At 33.3% G+C, this 17,597-nt stretch overlaps 1 protein-coding gene across 1 annotated transcript in view; it reads right to left on the bottom strand.

Moving 5' to 3' along the window:
- COL11A1 (collagen type XI alpha 1 chain) overlaps window positions 1-17,597 on the bottom strand; it is a 197,925-nt gene that overhangs the window by 20,404 nt on the left and 159,924 nt on the right. The window contains exons 49-57 of the mRNA XM_041746888.1: window positions 17,014-17,067; window positions 11,407-11,460; window positions 10,678-10,785; window positions 10,336-10,389; window positions 9,642-9,695; window positions 8,185-8,238; window positions 2,360-2,413; window positions 2,132-2,239; window positions 1,640-1,693 (exon numbers count right to left, since the gene is read on the bottom strand). Of these exons, the coding sequence (XP_041602822.1) occupies window positions 1,640-1,693; window positions 2,132-2,239; window positions 2,360-2,413; window positions 8,185-8,238; window positions 9,642-9,695; window positions 10,336-10,389; window positions 10,678-10,785; window positions 11,407-11,460; window positions 17,014-17,067 (594 nt within the window). The remainder of the gene's footprint in view (window positions 1-1,639; window positions 1,694-2,131; window positions 2,240-2,359; window positions 2,414-8,184; window positions 8,239-9,641; window positions 9,696-10,335; window positions 10,390-10,677; window positions 10,786-11,406; window positions 11,461-17,013; window positions 17,068-17,597) is intronic.

Here is a 17,597-nt window from a genome sequence, read left to right as displayed (position 1 = left end):
TTACAAGCTGGAATCAGGTGATACATCTGATGGTTTTATTTTTAATATTATCTGAAGGAAATCTCCAGTATGATGTTTCCTTTTTTTTTTTTTTAATTTCATCTGGATAAAGGTCAGAATACTTATTGGAAAATCTGAAATAACAAGAAAAAAATCTCTGGCAAATTTTAAGGTGACATTAAGGCGAATTATTATTTTTTCCAGACTCTGACTCTAGAATTAGGAACTTACCATATCTAAGGAGAATATTCCCTAAATAGTGGCACAGACTTGAAGCCCACTTTGCTTCAACCAGGGCCCTGTGCCTATGCTGATCGGGTCATGTACAGATTTGATAATCTCCTGATTATGGTCATTCAAAATTTGGTGACTTTTATCCTCATACTAAAATAAATGCTATTTAACTTTTCAGTGAAAGTTTAAAAAAAAGTCTCTTGTAATATGAAATACTTGGTATATTTTGTGGCATTTTTACTAAAAGGAATGGCCAAAATTTCTCCTCAATAAATAAGATTATGAATCCCAGGGTTTTTTTTAATAAATATTTTTTAAAAACGATTTTTAAAATTTATTCATGAGAGACAGACACACACACAGAGAAAGGCAGAGGCAGAGGCAGAGGGAAAGGGAGAAGCAGGCTCCCTGTGGAGCAGGGAATCAGATATGGGACTCAGATCCCAGGACCTCAGGATCAAGACCTGAGCTGAAGGAAGATGCTCAACCGAATGAGCCACCCAGGTGCGCCTGAATCCTAGTTTTGATAGCTTTCTGAGAATGCATCTTTGAGGTAATTAATATATTCATGATAAGAGGTACTTCTGTAAAATATGAATTGATCTACAGAAGCATTCGACTTTTTGAACCAACTTGCATCCCACGTGCATAATGGTATGCATTATTGACTATTTTGATTAATCCCTTTACATGCAACCATTTCTGGACAATGAATTTCAAATACCTCTATCATAAAATAAAATCTGTCACCCAGAAAACAATGATATTAAAGTCAAGACTTGGTTTCTCACCTATGCCAAAATTCAGTTGCAAAGATAGTCTTGGCACCTATAATACACTCCCATCCCATACACAGTGTGCTGGTCAACTAAATGCTCTGTTGCATATCTCAAGCATGTTTGCACACAGGGTTTATGATAGTAACCAAGCTTCAGTTGTAGTAATGATGCCTTTCTTAACTAATGGAGGTTAATGTTTTATCTTCCAGCATGTATGACTCATTGAAGAGAACAATTTATTTGGTGAAGGAATCACTATATGCCTGTGCCAATGTCATTCTTTTAAATGAAGTGCCAGGAAACTAAGTGTAATTGCATGCATTTGGGGGAACTGTCCACATTTAGAAAAGAACTGGCGAGGCTATTAGTGGCATTTTATTCAGAGTGGAAATATTTTTTTTTTTTTATCCAAAGGACATAAGAAAGGAAAGATTTGATCAAATGGCACATTTTCCAAATAACCGATCAGGATTACTTTCGTCTTTTTAGATCTAAGTAATGCACTTCCTTGAATGTTGGACAAAGTATAAGCTAATTTATAACATAAAACTTCAGAAATTCTTGCTTATAAATAAATTTGTTTCATGAATTCTCCCTTTCTAAATAACAGAAAAGATCATACTCACCATAGGACCAGGAGGCCCATCCTGGCCTGCGGCTCCAGGGAGACCTTGTTCTCCCTATGGAAAAGAAACAATTGATTTTTTTTAATTAACAAAAGGATACATACATTTTTTCTTTCAATTTTGGAAATACAAAAAGAAAGAAAGCAAACATCACATGGGGAATATCTATGGTATGTTATAAGAAATTTTCAATCTCTCTATTTTGTGTATGTCTATATGGATGCATATATAAAAACCGAACATCTTAAGTTCATAGGATTTAGTTTTCTATTCTGCCTTTCTGTGTTGGAATTTCACCTTGAACTTATTAAATAAATGACATATCTAAATATCTTAAGAGTATCTGACTTTAATTATTGCATAAGATTTAATGAATTCCCATAAAACATCCACAAAATACCTCATGAAACAATGCTGGCGTAAACCTTTTCATCATTAATTTTTTTGGAAATAAAATATTTTCAAATGACATCGTTTAGCACAGATGCTCACCACTGGGCCAGGGATGCCCCGAAGACCCTCTGGCCCAGGCTTTCCGGCAGGTCCCTGGGGACCGACTGGACCAGTTTTTCCAGGAGGACCCTCAGCACCTGCTTCTCCCTGTTAGAAGAAAAAATATGTGAATGCATTAATAATGAGGAAAGATAGTTTCATATTATTAAAAGTATTGCAATAGATGTTGTTCAATTTATGCATAAGCCATTCAAACATGTATTTTACCTTAGCACCTTTTTCACCTTGTCTTCCCTCTGCACCTGCAGCTCCAGGAGGACCCTATAAACATAAAATTACACTTAAAATATATATTGCATATAAAAATAATATAGCTGAGGAATTGCTCACAACTACTCCGGCTTAATTTGTAACAGAATTCTAACAAACAAAACAAATTCTGACAAACTGTGGTTGTCTATAGCTATTTAGTTTAAAGCATGATGAGAAAAAAAAATCAAAACCCTTTTATATAAAAACTTTCATTTAAAATATTAAAAATAAATTAAGCACAGATTGACAGATAAGCACATCATGTCAGCGTAAAGAAACAGTCAAGATAATTTTTTTTAAGAAACTGATGACTTAGTCACCTTAGTATTTTAAATTCTCAGGTATCATGTATTATGTTGTAGAATTAGGATCTAAGTGCATCTACCAGATTGCACTTCCATCCTAAAGTGTGGTTCAAGATTGGCTCCTTTCACAATCTTAGAGCATCCATATGTTATGCATTCTTATAGGATCATCTTCAAACTAGGGCAGCACAACATTTAAAATCTTGACTATCAGCAGAAATTTTCATTTTCCTGAACTATGCAATTCACATAAATAAGTTACATAAAAATAGTTATTACTTTTTAAAACCTAATATTAGAGCCAGAGCGGAAAAAAAAAATCTTCACACTCCATATGTTATCCAAAAGCTTATGAGATATTCTGGTGTTTGCCTAACTTTTGCAGAGCTGCATAGATTGCTATGCAGAGATGCTAATTATTAATCTGTTTAAAGCTATTCATAATATTGCTTCTCGACCATATTTGTATTTTTGTAAGATATCTGTCAACCCAGTTCTCTTTAGTTCTTTTTTCATTGGCTTTTTGATTTTTTACAATTTATTGGTATTCCCAAACTTCAGTTCTTTCATCCGTTAAAATATTACCAAGAAAAATTCTCTTGCTACAGAACTGTTGTTAAATTTAAATGAGATAACATGTGTAAAAGTATCTTTCAAGCTTTCCAGTGTAGTAGTATCAAATACAGATATGGAATCTGGTGCTTTAAGAGCATAAAGCCTGGACTTAGACTGCCTGACTTCAAATCCTGGCTCTGCCACTAATTAGCTTTGTGATCTTTAGGAAGTTATACACCATGGCAGCGCTTCAGTTTACTTCTATGCAAAAAGTGGAGAACAATAGGAGCTATTTCCCAGAGTTGTCATAAGAACTCAATGAATTGAAAAATGTAAATGGCGTATAACAGTGCCTGGGATATTTAAAAAAATTTGAGCAAACATTGGCTATCGTTACTATCATTACTAAAATTATTAGATATTCTTTTATACATTAAAGCATTTTACCTATATTTTTCACCATGTTGGCAACCTAAGAGTCAGGTCAAAGAAAATAGTCTCTCAAACTACATTTGTAGGCACCATGTCAACAAATTACTTTTTCTACCCATTCTGTCTATAATACCTGAAAAATATAAATTCCATGTTTGAAACTACTTATTTTAACTGGAAAATTTTGAGTTGGCTAAAAAATGAGATATAATATAATCCTGTAATATATAATCAGATTTTGAAATCTGATACTCATATTTCCTTCATGCATTTGCAGAATCATCTGTGAAATATAACATGACATTTCTAAATCTTATAGCAAAATGAGAAAAGAATCATTTATAGTACATAATACAACATCCAAGGTATCAAAGAAATAATGAATTTTTCAAGCTAAGACATTATAATTCTCGGTATATCTAAATTTTATTTCTATTAATTACACTGGATCATCACTTATGCCATTTCTTAGTATCTTTCAAATCAACAAAAAAGGGCGCATTCTATTGTACCTGTACAAGAAGAATGCTTTTAGCCTATAAAGCTACCCCCAATATATATTTGTAATAATTTATTCTAAAACATAAAATTTACAATTTAAAATAATTATAAAATATAAAATAAGATATTTCACTTCCATTAATTAACTGAATATTTTATTATTACTTAACAAGCATTAAAATTCAATCTAGTGTTGAAATTTTCTGCACAAGTTCAAACAGAAGTACAGTCTAAATAAGAAACTCCATGATCTCTAAAAAATTACATCTCATTTTCCCCCAGTCTCTCTTGTTTTCCATCTGTTTACTTCAATTTTTGCAATGCATTGTACTCACAATCAACAACTGTGATTGAGGTTGGAGGTTGGAGAGGTGGTGTTAATTGGCAAAAATAAGGTGAGGCAGGAGGATGACTTTCTTTCAGATGCCATATTAATATGCTAATGGTGAGCACATGCTAGTCTTTCATATGGTCTTTTAAAACCACATTGAAATGAGTATCAAGCACTTTATCAAACTCAGAGCATTCTGTGAACTCATTTATCTCAGAGAGAATCAATGAATATAGCCTTGGTCATTATTTTCTCAATATCATCACTGTAATGCCATATATGATTAGACACACATTGTGCCTCAACCCAAAGGAAGAAATGTACAAATTCTGAAGCAGTCTCCTGAGGCAGCAGCATTATGTTAACAATAATACATGCTTAAAACTTAAGTGCTTCTTTTTAATTTTCTGCTACTATGCGAGAGGATTTTGGTATAGAAGCATCAGTTTCAAATAATTCCCAGTGTTAAAATGTTGTCATAAATTATTTTGGTGTGATGTTTGAAATAATAACATATGCAAACCTAAACAACCATAATGATTATGATTTTGGAAATAGAAATTATGAGATTCAGCTGAACAATGAGCTTTTCCTTATTCTATTAAGGTTTTTCCTTAAACTAGTGGCATAGAGATACGGAGTCTTTCCAAAGAATTGCATTTACACAGCTGGACATATAGCATAGAAAATTTATAAACATCTAGCTTTACAAATAAGCAAGTCATTGGCTGTCTAAAATTGTAACACAAATATTGCTTTTACTGTGAGGAAGAAAAGAAAATCCGAGTTTGAAGAGCCTAGATAATTTAAATACAAGTAAACTACAACACAAACACAAAACTGTGATTCAAATAGAGTTTCTCAAAAAAAAAAAAAAAAAAAACAAATAGAGTTTCTCCATCCCAAAAGAATTTCTTCCCTCTTTGAATGAATGCCTATATCTGTCATGGTAGAAATCCATATTAAATGGATTTTCTCTGTTCTTTATCTCATTTTTCCAAATTTCATTTACTTATATTTTTTTCCAGATGGCACAGATTCTTTTTTTAAGAAAGAATGGGATGGAAACAGAAAAACACACTTTTTCTAGGAGAATAGAAAAAAATTAATGCATATGGACAAACTCTTGTTTTAGTCATTTATTTTTCATATATCTACGTAAACAGATGATCAAGGACTTAACCTAGCAAACATTACACTTACTGTACTTTCATGAACTAATGAGTGTTCTGATTGGAAAATGACTCCTAAAACATGAGAAAATAAAACGGGCCCCCCCATTAAAATCTCTGCCAGTAGCCACTGTTACATGGATTTTCTTCATCATGAGAAGTATACTTCATATAAAATACAAAGCATAAGTCTCTCTCCACTATTCACATTTTGCAGTATTATTCTATAATTTGTCTATTCTTCCATTCATGTAAAAAATATTTAAGTTGTCTTTACATGCCAGAAACGTTCTGTGCATGGAGAATACAAAAACAAAAACAAAAAACCCATGAAATCCTAAGGAGTTCATGAAGTTTAGTTATGAAGATGGACATCAAAATTAACAAAGACAGTACTTTATAAAATATGCAAAGATGAAGTAGGCATGTTCTAGTTTGACAGTAGGGAAGGCTTTCCTAAGAATGTCATCTCTGATCTGAATCGTAGTGTTGGGTAAATGTGGAAGGGGTGTTTCCTTCTAGTTCTTTATTTTTGACCATTCACATTCACGCATACAGGTATAGGGATAGAAAGAATATTTAATAAGAATATATGCACAAACATAATAACTTGTGTATGATAAGAACATATATGCATTACATGGTGTGTGTATATATATATATAAAATATACAGATATTTTTTTTTCTGTATTTCTACCAGTTAATATCGATGATTTTAATTTTTTATCATGGACTTTCCACTGGCAATATGAGCTGAAGTCTTTAAAATTCCATTTAAAAGGTACATTTTGTGCATTTCATAATGTTTAAATTATTTTAGTGATCTCTAAAATTTTTTCAATATGAGAGCATGGAACTAGCTCTTGGTTTCTAAAGGCTATAATGATAACTTGTATTAAAATTCCAGGGTTTATTGACACAAACTGTATAATATTCAAGTGCCTTGAGGAAATGTACATTTTTCTCCAGTATTACAAATACACGACAGAATGCTCATGTACTACAAATGACAACTTAATTTTCCTACTTGTTCAATAACAGTTAGAATCTTGTTTCTCAGTATCACTGCCACTTGCAACATTCTGATCAATATTCTATTAGGAAGGTTTATTATCATCTACTCATCCATCTAGAAAGTTTTAATGGCATTCAGACTGCAGGCAAAAGTAAGCAAGAGATCTCAAAAATCATGTTACACTTTGTAATTACTTTCTAAGAATAACAGCCCAATGGTTGGTTTGTAATGTATTTTTTTCCCACGCAGGCCATGCTTTGGCGTTGCCAATAACAAAACAAAACAAAACAAAAATAATAATATTATTTAGAATATTGCCAGAATCTGTGGTCACTTCAGCAGCACATAAACTAGAATATTGTTAGAATGTAAGAAGAAGGGGGAAGGAGGAAGGAAAAAAAAAAGCACTTGGTCAGTGAAGAGAAAACTGTATTCAGAGATGATGTTTAATATAAACTAAATTCATTTCTGGTAAAGACAAATGCTTATAAATATTAACTCAAATTTATAGTGCTGAGGGACAAAATTAAAATCTGTTCATACAGTATGTATATGAGGATGCATAGTATGCAAATCCACCTAAAACAAACTACCATTAGAAAGCTGGGTGTATATGCAACTGATGAATAACTGAAACTAATATACTACATCTGAAACTAATGATGTGCTACATATTGCCTAATTGAATTAAAATCTAAAAAAATTAGAAAACAACAGTGATCCCAGGTATTCTGTGCCTTAGGATTACTGAAAGGAGAATGAACCTAAGAAATATATTTTGATGTTTACCACATATTTTGTTTGCTGGTAGGTCACAAAATAGACCAAAGGTGGTGCAGAAGAACAATGTACATTGATGTAAGTGCTGCAAGAGGCAGGTCAACAGAGTTTTATAGTGAAAATAGTACAATCTTAAGAAAAAGGCAGTTGAAGTAAATCTCCCAAGATCCCCTGGAACCAATATTTTGAACAAGATCTATTTATTTCTATTTTACTGTCCTCTTTTGTTGAAATCCTGCCATGTTTCCAAACCAGAGAAGCTGGACCATGTGAAAGTAAGCTAACACCACATGTAACTGAGTCCTGTGCTCTTTCTATTGATGCTTGCATTTAGGTTTTTACAACGGTTTTAGCCAGTGCTAGACTTCAGCATCTCATCTTCCTGCAGCCCACCAAGAGTGGGAGTTCAGGATTCCATACGTCTTTTATAACAGCCTACATTCATACAGAGGGAGACCTCAGCTCAGAGGAGTGGGAAACTACTGTTCATTGTGACAGATTAAATCTGTCCATGTGTGTTCTATTTTAATAAGAATTTTGACAAACAAAAGAAATTACCCTGTTCTCCATGACTTACAACTTTCAGCATCATTGTAATGCACTGCCTACAGCTTACAAATATTAAACAAATGTTTATACACAGTAGATAATGAGTGGATGTTTCAAATAAAGAATTTCAAAAACTTACCCTTTTTCCAGGAGGACCTGGTGGGCCAGCCTCACCAGATGGGCCAGGAGGACCCTTGAAAATGTAAAAAATATCTTTTAAGTAATTGAGAATTGTTTTATGGTTCATAGCATTTTTCCACACCTGGACTGAAACTACGCTTCTTTCTTCTCCCCTTATCTACCTTTCCTGGATAATCTCATTTCTGTTCCAAATACCTAAACATTCTCTATATATCCATAATTAGAGTCTGTACATTCAGATGGCAAACTCTTCCAGAGCTGGAAGAAAGTGAATCAAATTTCTTCTTCTTCAACTGTTCTTTTATTTTTTTTTTAATTTTTTTATTATTATTATTTATTTATGATAGTCACAGAGAGAGAGAGGCAGAGACACAGGCAGAGGGAGAAGCAGGCTCCATGCACCGGGAGCCCGACGTGGGATTCGATCCCGGGTCTCCAGGATCGCGCCCTGGGCCAAAGGCAGGCGCCAAACCGCTGCGCCACCCAGGGATCCCTCAACTGTTCTTTTAAAAAGTGCTAACATATCTGACAAGCAGCCAGTAGACCTACTAACGAACTGAATCATATGATGAATAACTGTACTCCTATCAAATATATTTGTGAAACCATAGAATAATTACTTCTAAATTTCTTCTGGTACAGAAGTAGCATTTCTATGCCAAGGAGTACTCAGCACATTAGGATATAACCCATAAGTCCTATATACACAGAATAAGCCTACAAATATTCAGTGGGGATGGTACCAGAGACAAAGTTATGTTAGGGTTGTGATTTGTCTTTGGCCCCTACTTAAGTTAGTGCCTTCCTTTACCTCTCCCTAAATAACCATAAGTGCTTAAAGCCCCTACTCAGTCATTCTCAAATTAAAAAAAGAATAGAGGGCAGCCTCCGTGGCTCAGTGGTTTAGTGCCGCCTTCAGCCCAGGGTATGATCCTGGAGACTCGGGGTCGGTCCCATGTCGGGCTTCCTACATGGAGCCTGCTTCTCCCTCTGCCTGTGTCTCTGCCTCTCTCTCTCATGAAAAAATAAATAAAATCTTAAAAAAAAAAGAGTAGAATAGAAATGTAGTCCAGTACAATGCTGAATTTGTTTAGGTTAGTAACTGAAGTACAATCACACTAATGATAGGCTGATAACATGGCTGTCTTAATTTCAGTCTTATTTGTGTTTTTAAAAAATATTTTTATTTAATACAAATAGTTATATTTGATATAGTATGATAAAATAATTAGTATGCTATTATTACTTTTTTTATCACAAAGGTGCTTATATTTCTTAAATCACATCAAGTAACAAACTCCATGTAAGTTTGACTTTAAATTGAAATTCAAATATAACTTATAATCCTTTCAGAAAAACATGTACTCATATAGTTATGTTTTTGAAACTCTGATTATTTCTTTAAAATGTCTTGAAACTATGTAAAGATCTAATAAAAATAGTGTGCTTACTTACCGGTTGACCAGGATCTCCATCTTCACCCTTGTCACCACCAACACCATCTTGACCCTGTAATGGGCAATAGAAAGTGATCCCATATATTTCTCACTATGAGCTCAATTTTATTAAAACAAAAATGTATGATATACTCTCTGAGTCCTTGAGATAAATTATTACTAAATGGACAAATAAAAGTATTACAAAAATTGTTCAGCTCTATTTTAAGGATTGTGGTATATCTCTCACTCTTTCAATAAAGATTTGTGAAAATCACATCCCATCAAATTTAAAATACAGTATGCTGTTCATATAAGAAAAGGAAAAGGATGTAATTAGTATACAAGGCCAGTGTATCCCTGCACATGAACAAATATGGCACAATTGGAGATAGGATTTACATCTTAGGAGAGCCTGAAATAAAAACAAAGATGCTGTAACTTTGAAATCATAGTAATGCTGCTACTTAGATAGTACAACGCAGCAAAGTGTGGAAAACTGACCCAAATGAAGAAAATAATCATGCAACATAGATCTAATTGTTTTCAGCTATATGGATTTTATTGTTGTAGTTGTGATTGCAGTTTACATTTTCTTTTCCTTTCTATTTTTGGGGGATCCACTGAAGTCACCGAGAATTTTCTTTATTAATAGTAGAGACACTGGGAACCTCCCCATCAAAATAGTTCCCTTATTTTCCCATAATACTTACTGCAGGGCCAGGTTCTCCAGGAGGACCGGGATCACCAGGAAAACCAACAGGACCCTAGAATGATGTTTTTAGAAGACAGAAGATAAATAAAAATATTTTTATAAAGTCATGATATTCTGATGTTCTTAAGAGCTAGGTTATGGCAAAACCAAATGAGAATATTTCCCTTCTGCTAGAAATTTTTTAAAATGAAATTAATGGATAATGCTTATGGATATATGAAATGATGAAAAGTCAGCTTCACCAGCTATGGGCCAGAGTTTTATGATTTCTAACCTTTCTATGTAAAAGCTGAGTGGCTTTGACATAGTTGTCACTTCAAAGGGGACCAAGCTCACTTACCGGGTTACCCTTAGGGCCATCGTCACCTGGTGGTCCCTTGGCACCAGGAGGTCCAGCAGCACCAGGTGGGCCAGCCTCTCCTTTCTCTCCTCTTTCCCCTTTGGGGCCCTACAACAACATAAGAAAAAGAATGGTTATCTTATAAGCTTTAAATCAGAATTTCTTAGCCTCACAGCATATTGGATCAGCAACTCTGCTGTGGGGGGCTGTCTTATGCATTGCAAGATGTTTAACGGCATTTGGTCTCTACTAATTTGATCCCTGCGTGTGACATCAAGTGTGACATTCCTCCAAGTGTGACAACCAAAAATGTCTCCAGACATTGCCAAATGTTTCCTGGTGGTCAAATTCAGTCCAAGTTAAAATCAAACAAAATTAGAATGAATACAATCTTAATTCAATTCATAAATGCTTATTTGATTTAGCAGGGTTTGCTCCTTTTATGAACAGTCCACCAAAAAAAATGTATACACGGCTTATAGTTTTAATGCTCTAACTTAGGCAAATGTCATTTGTTTTTCAATTTCTATGTAGAGCAAAATATACACAGGATATGCAAAATTATTAAATGAAAATGAAAAGGCTCTGCATTTGTGATTATTCTTAATGGGTTGGAAAGGAAAAGTAAATAACTGAATTACAGCTAGGATTTAAGTTACTAGTTTAAAAGACTCTAAAAGGAATTCTCAAACTGTTAACACCCTGTATGGACAATAAGCTAGCACTTACGCCTGTGCCTGCTTCCCCAGGAGGCCCCGGGTTCCCTGCTTCTCCAGGTTCACCCTAGAAGAAAGCAAATGAGCTTCAAAACTCAGAAGTGACAAAAACAACAGCATAGAAATTACGTTTTTGCAGCAGTAAAACTGCCTTCAGTGATGACCACCATGACATTTTAGACTAGACCTTAAATCATTATATTGTTTAGAAGGTAGTAGAACTGGGTGTTAGACTATATGTTGGCAAATTGAATTTAAATAAGATATTTTAAAAATAAACAAATAAAAGGCAGTAGAAGACTTTATTAAGAGGAAGGAATTTTTCTAATTATTGGCTTCAGTATTTTTTTTCTCAAGTGAGGAGCCAGAAATATGTAGGCTGAATATGACAATTCTCATCAGCGACTTAATAGTTATAGCCTTAACCTCAATTTGCCACCACACCACACAAAACAGACATCTGCATGTTTCCTAACAAATTTTGTGTTTTTGCTGCATCGGTATTCATACTATAATTTAGTTTATTGATTAAAGAACCTTTATTCTTAACTAAGACATTAATTTGCTTTATCTTTATAGTAGCAAATAAGCAAATCATTTGGCGGTATTTTGAAAATCCTATGAAACACATTTAGTAGAGATCTAAAGACATAGAAAAATACTGTATTTCTAAAACACATAAAGATACTTAGATAGTAATTGAAATTGCTCCTTTTGAGAATATACACATTGTAAGTTCATTAGCTTTTAAGATCTCCCTATATAAATATGGATGGATAATTTCTACCTCAGCAGATTAATAAATAAACCTCCTAGATTAGTAGGTTTTAGTTATGAAGATCTGTCACTAATTTTGTTACACTGAAAAATGAATAATATTTGATTCAGCAATCATCCAAGTGAAATAAGACAGTGCATTCACGTGGCATGTTTCTACACAAAATCAGTGGAACCTAGAAATTCTGAAGTGGAAATTGTTTTAAATTTCAAAAAAAAAAAATGGGAGATCTGAATTCCCTTTAATTTTTAACTCTGCTATTTCCAATAAAACTGGTATAAACTTATTGCTAATAAATTAGTTTGAAATGCATTATATTAAGTATAAACTCCAGAGGATGTACTATTCAGTGTACATAATTTTTTATTCTTTGAGAATATTCACATATTTTAACTTCTTGAATTATCTGCATAATGATGGAAGATATCAAGTATTTCCTGGGAATTTATTAGTAGTAGTATTGTGTGTAAATTATTTTCTCTCTCAAGATGAGTAGCAAATATTACCTGTTATTTTAGATAAATCTTACAAGTAAAATATTGCATTTAAATTATTTACAAAGCAACGGATCATCTATCTCAGGTTGATGGAATTATATATATATATACATATATATGTAATATTTTAGTGATATTTTAAGACCTATTATTCATATCTCTGAAATAAAACTAAAGCAGTTTGCCATTCAAATACACTACAAATGTCCATACTAAATGCTTTGTATTTTAAACATACACAGTATACTGCATGATCTCACTTATATGTGGGACTTAAAATAGCTAAACTCATACAAGCAGACAATAGAATGCTAGTCACCTGGGATTGAGGTGTGAGGTACATGGGGAAATGCTGGTCATAGGTTACAGAATTTCAGACACACAAAATGAATAAGTTCTGGAGATCTAATATTAGCAATGTGAATCTAGTTAACAATACTGCATTGTATGCTTGAAATTTGCTAAGAGAATAGACCTGAAGTATTCTCACATCACATTCAAAGAGAAGTAACTTGGGATGCCTGGGTGGCTCAGTGGTTGTGCATCTGCCTTTGGCCCAGGTCATGATCCCAGGCCTGGGATGAAGTTCTGCATGGAGCTACCCAACCCTGCTTTTCCCTCTGCTTGTGTCTCTGCCTCTCTCTCTGTCTCTCTCATGAATAAATAAAATCGTTAAAAAGAGAGAGAGAGAGAGAGAGGAAGTAATGTGAGGTAATGAATATATTAATTAGCTTGAGTGTGGGGGTTACTTCACATTGTATACTTATATCAAAACTTCTAATTGTACACTGAAGATATACAATTCTTATTTGTCTTTTATACCTCAATAAAGCTGGAGGACAAATAAGGGTCATCTATTGACCAAGTACAAAAGGTCTTCTTATGAATGGTGGTATCACAGAAGTTGGAACTAGAGGGGAAATAACTATACTTTTTTAGTCACACCTGTGTATTTTGTGGTTCCCTTTTAATCCTTGATCATTATAAAGAAAAGTTGATTCCACAAGGACTGTTTCCATTTTAGTGAGGAAAATGATAGGTGATAAAGAGATGGAGTTCAATAATTGTCTTTTTTATTCTTTTATTCTTTTTCCTTCCTCCTGTATGTTCATGTTTTGTTTCATAAATTCCACAGATGAGTGAAATCACATGGTATTTGTCTCTCTCTGACTGACTTATTTCACTTAGCACAATAGTGATGAATCACTGAATTCTACTTCTGAAACCAATATTGCACTGTATGCTAACTAATTAGAATTTGAATAAAAAGTTTGAAAAGAAAAATAAAGAAAAAAATAAATGTCAAGATTTAAAGACAAGGTTTTAGTACAAAGTATCTTCATTTTGAGAATAATGCATTAATATTCATTTGTTAAAAATACATTTGAAAATAACCTTTGAGTATATTAGAGCCAGTGTGCACAAAATAAATAGCAATTACTTAAGATGAAATTGGTATTATTTAAAAATGTTCCATATTGAATCTCTTGAAAGGGAGTGGGACAATATTACAAGTAAAGAAAGAAAATATTGCAACAGACCGCTTATATAGATTGAATCTGTATTTCTAGCATCACCAAAGCTACACTATATTCATTTGAAGAATAATAACTGATAATCAATGATATACATTCTGTGAAGAAAAATGGCATAGGAAGGAGATTCCAGACTATAAATTTATTATTACTTATCATGCAACTATTTTACCCCACTCAATCTGTTATTCAGGTTAAAACTCTTTTCAGAAGGAACAGCAAATTGTATGCCCAAAGTCATAAGGTATACATTATATCTTAAGGTAATCATCTTTGTTAGGTAATATCTCCTTGTTTTAAAGAAATAATTGAAGTGCAAAATCCATCTATAGCAAATATTTATTACATGGAAAGCAGGTTAAACATATGTAAGAAAGTGCAGCATGATTAAAGGCTATTAGTTTTCCCTTTTTTTTTTTTTTCATTGAATTTCATTGGATTTTTTTTTCATTGAATTGGTGACTGGGAATATATTTTCTAAAATAGAAGTGGGGAAGCATTCAGCCAGAGTCAAAGTTGATATCAGAAATCTATAATCTACTCCAAATTATATTACCCTCGATTCTGAAGACAAAATTAAAATTAGAATTTTATTTCTATCGTATCACATAGAAAAACAATTTTAATAGGAAAAATTAAGACTCTGTTTTTCAGTTTAACAAATTTAGATCAGGTGCATTTTAACTGTAAGAAGTTAAATCACCATCTTGATTAACTGAATCATTTTCTTAAGACTCAAAGTTAAACAGGTATTACCAGATAGCCTTTATGCAAATGGAAACAATACGGAAAAATAATTTTCCCAAAGTCCAAAACTCTGGCATCCATGTTTATCTTCAAGAATAATACAAGATAAAACCATAATTGTAACTGAAGTACTTAAACCTGCTCCTACCGTACCTGGGAGCTTTAGGAAACTGTAATATAAACTGAAAGGGCTTTTAAATTTAGGATATGTTTATTAAGGATTATTTCATATATTTCCAGGTGGGCAAAACTAAAACTAGAGACCAGTTCTCACAACCATCTAGTCAACATTACAGCCAAAAGGGGATGGCGCCAAGGGAAGAAAGAGCAACGAGTCTGTCTTCATCTATCTCATAGCTTTGCCATCTGAGACCAGTTATCTCTGTTGCTACTCTTCCTACGACAAATCTACTCAATGAAAAATGTTCTTTGAAAAAAAAAAAAAAGAAAAAAGAAAAATGTTCTTTGAATCCGACCCCAACTAACTTGCATGTTTTCAACACAAAACATTACATTTAAAAATATAAACAGAGCCAGTAAAAAAAAATACTTGACTATTTATGCAGTAAGAATTAGGTAATAATTTTAAAATGCTTCTAATTTAGTAATGAAGAAATTATTTGAATAGTTGACCATATAGGATTAATTATAACCAAAATTGTAGACTGTGTTTAGCAGATATACACATGAAAATACTACATTCTGGGCAGCCCAGGTGGCTCAGCAGTTTAGTGCCGCCTTCAGCCCAGGGCGTGATCCTGGAGACCCGGGATCGAATCCCATGTCAGGCTCCCAGAGGGAGCCTACTTCTCCCTCTCTCTCTCTCATAAATAAATAAAATCTTAAAAAAAGAGAAAGAAAATACTACATTCTAATCCTATCGCACTTCTTTTATCTGAGGGTTAAATCTTTTACTTCAAATAAACGCAATATGTGATATGTCAAAACTCTTTGAGACCAAACAACAGAATCATTTTTACAATTAGGACAAGTCTTCTGATATCATTTAGTCAATAACTAGAAATTTCAGGAAATACCTGCATTTTTTCACTGTATAGTATTTATGGAATGAAATTTAATTTGTATCTCTCAAAATTGGTAAATAACTATTTTTTAAAATTAAGACCAGTGTCAATTTTCTTAAAAATTCTATTAAGAAATGAGCATGAATGTTCTTTCATAAATAAGAATTTAAAGAATCATTTTGACATTTTCATAATAAAAAAGAGAAGATATTTTAGATGAAATCATTTTCATGAAAAAAAAGAAGCTATACATATGAGCCCAGATGTTATGGCACATGCCAAGTATTTTGAAAAGTGCCAAAGATGGGTTATATTATTTCAATGAAAATGCAACTCCAAGTATGACAAAATGAATGATTATTTCTTTTGTAATTTGAAAAATTCCTTTTTACTGTTTAAATCCATTATATCAACCAATCTTCTTTGAGTGTTATTAGAGTGTTATTAGAGACACTTAGTCTAGTCAGACTTACATGGAGTAGTAAGTAGTAAGTAAGTCAGACTTACTTTCTAATGACAAAACTTTGATGAAATTACTGAAATTCTTTAAACTTCAGCTGTCTCAGCTTAAAAATGAGGATAATAATACTATCATCAGAGGTGATTGTGTTGATTAAAGGAAATAATCTAGGGATTCCTGGGTGGCTCAGAGGTTGAGCATCTGCCCTCAGCTCAGGGCATGATCCTGGAGTCCCAGGATCAAGTTCCACATCGGGCTCCCTGTAAGCAACCTGCTTCTCCCTCTGCCTATGTCTCTGCCTCTCTCTGTGTGTCTCTCATGAATGAATACAATCTTAAAAAAAAAAAAAAAAGGTAAATAATCTATGTCCAGGACTCTGGACAATACCTGGCAACAAAAAAATGTGGTGTCTCAAAATCACATCATCACTAATATTTAAGTACTGGAGTGGATTGGCTGGGATTCATATAACTATGTGTAAAATACTTAGTACTATTAGACGTACTTAAAATATTATCCAATATCATCAAAGTCTTTAATTCTTGCTGGGTCAAACTGTATATCACTACATTCCTCACCTTTTCTCCAACACCACCGACTGAACCAATGGATCCTGGGGGTCCTTGTGGTCCCTACAGTGTAGAAAAAACAATATAGTTATCCTCATTCCTGTAACAAATAACAGATTCATAAACATATATGGTAGTTCTCAAAGAGGGAGAAGCATATGCAAGAATATTACAAGTCATTTGAAGGATGGGACAAAATGATGTCCGTTATTGTCAAATTTACTGGATAGCAAATAATTTAATTACATTAAATTGTTTTTCAAATTCACCAGAATTTCAAAGATATGCCAGAAAACTTTCCAACTCTAGTCATGTTGGTTGATATGCAGAAGATAATTTCAAAATCCTTGCCCATTGCATAGGGAAGAATAGAGGGTGATTCTGTAAATTTTTGATGTGGATCAAAGTATGACTCTGGTTAAGAGTTAGGTGATCCATGCAGAAAACAGTATGAACCCTCGTTTAACCTGTATATTACTTAAGGAGAATTAAAATGCAAAAGCTCGGTACGCCTGGATGGCTCAGCGGTTGAGCATCTCCCTTCCACCCAGGGCGTGATCCTGGAGACCCAGGATCGAGTCCTGCATCGGGCT

This window comes from Vulpes lagopus, chromosome 3, assembly GCF_018345385.1.
Source record: "Vulpes lagopus strain Blue_001 chromosome 3, ASM1834538v1, whole genome shotgun sequence".
Classification (NCBI taxonomy): domain Eukaryota; kingdom Metazoa; phylum Chordata; class Mammalia; order Carnivora; family Canidae; genus Vulpes; species Vulpes lagopus.
Note: the sequence above shows the minus strand (reverse complement) of the source record. Positions and strands in the feature narration are given on the sequence as shown.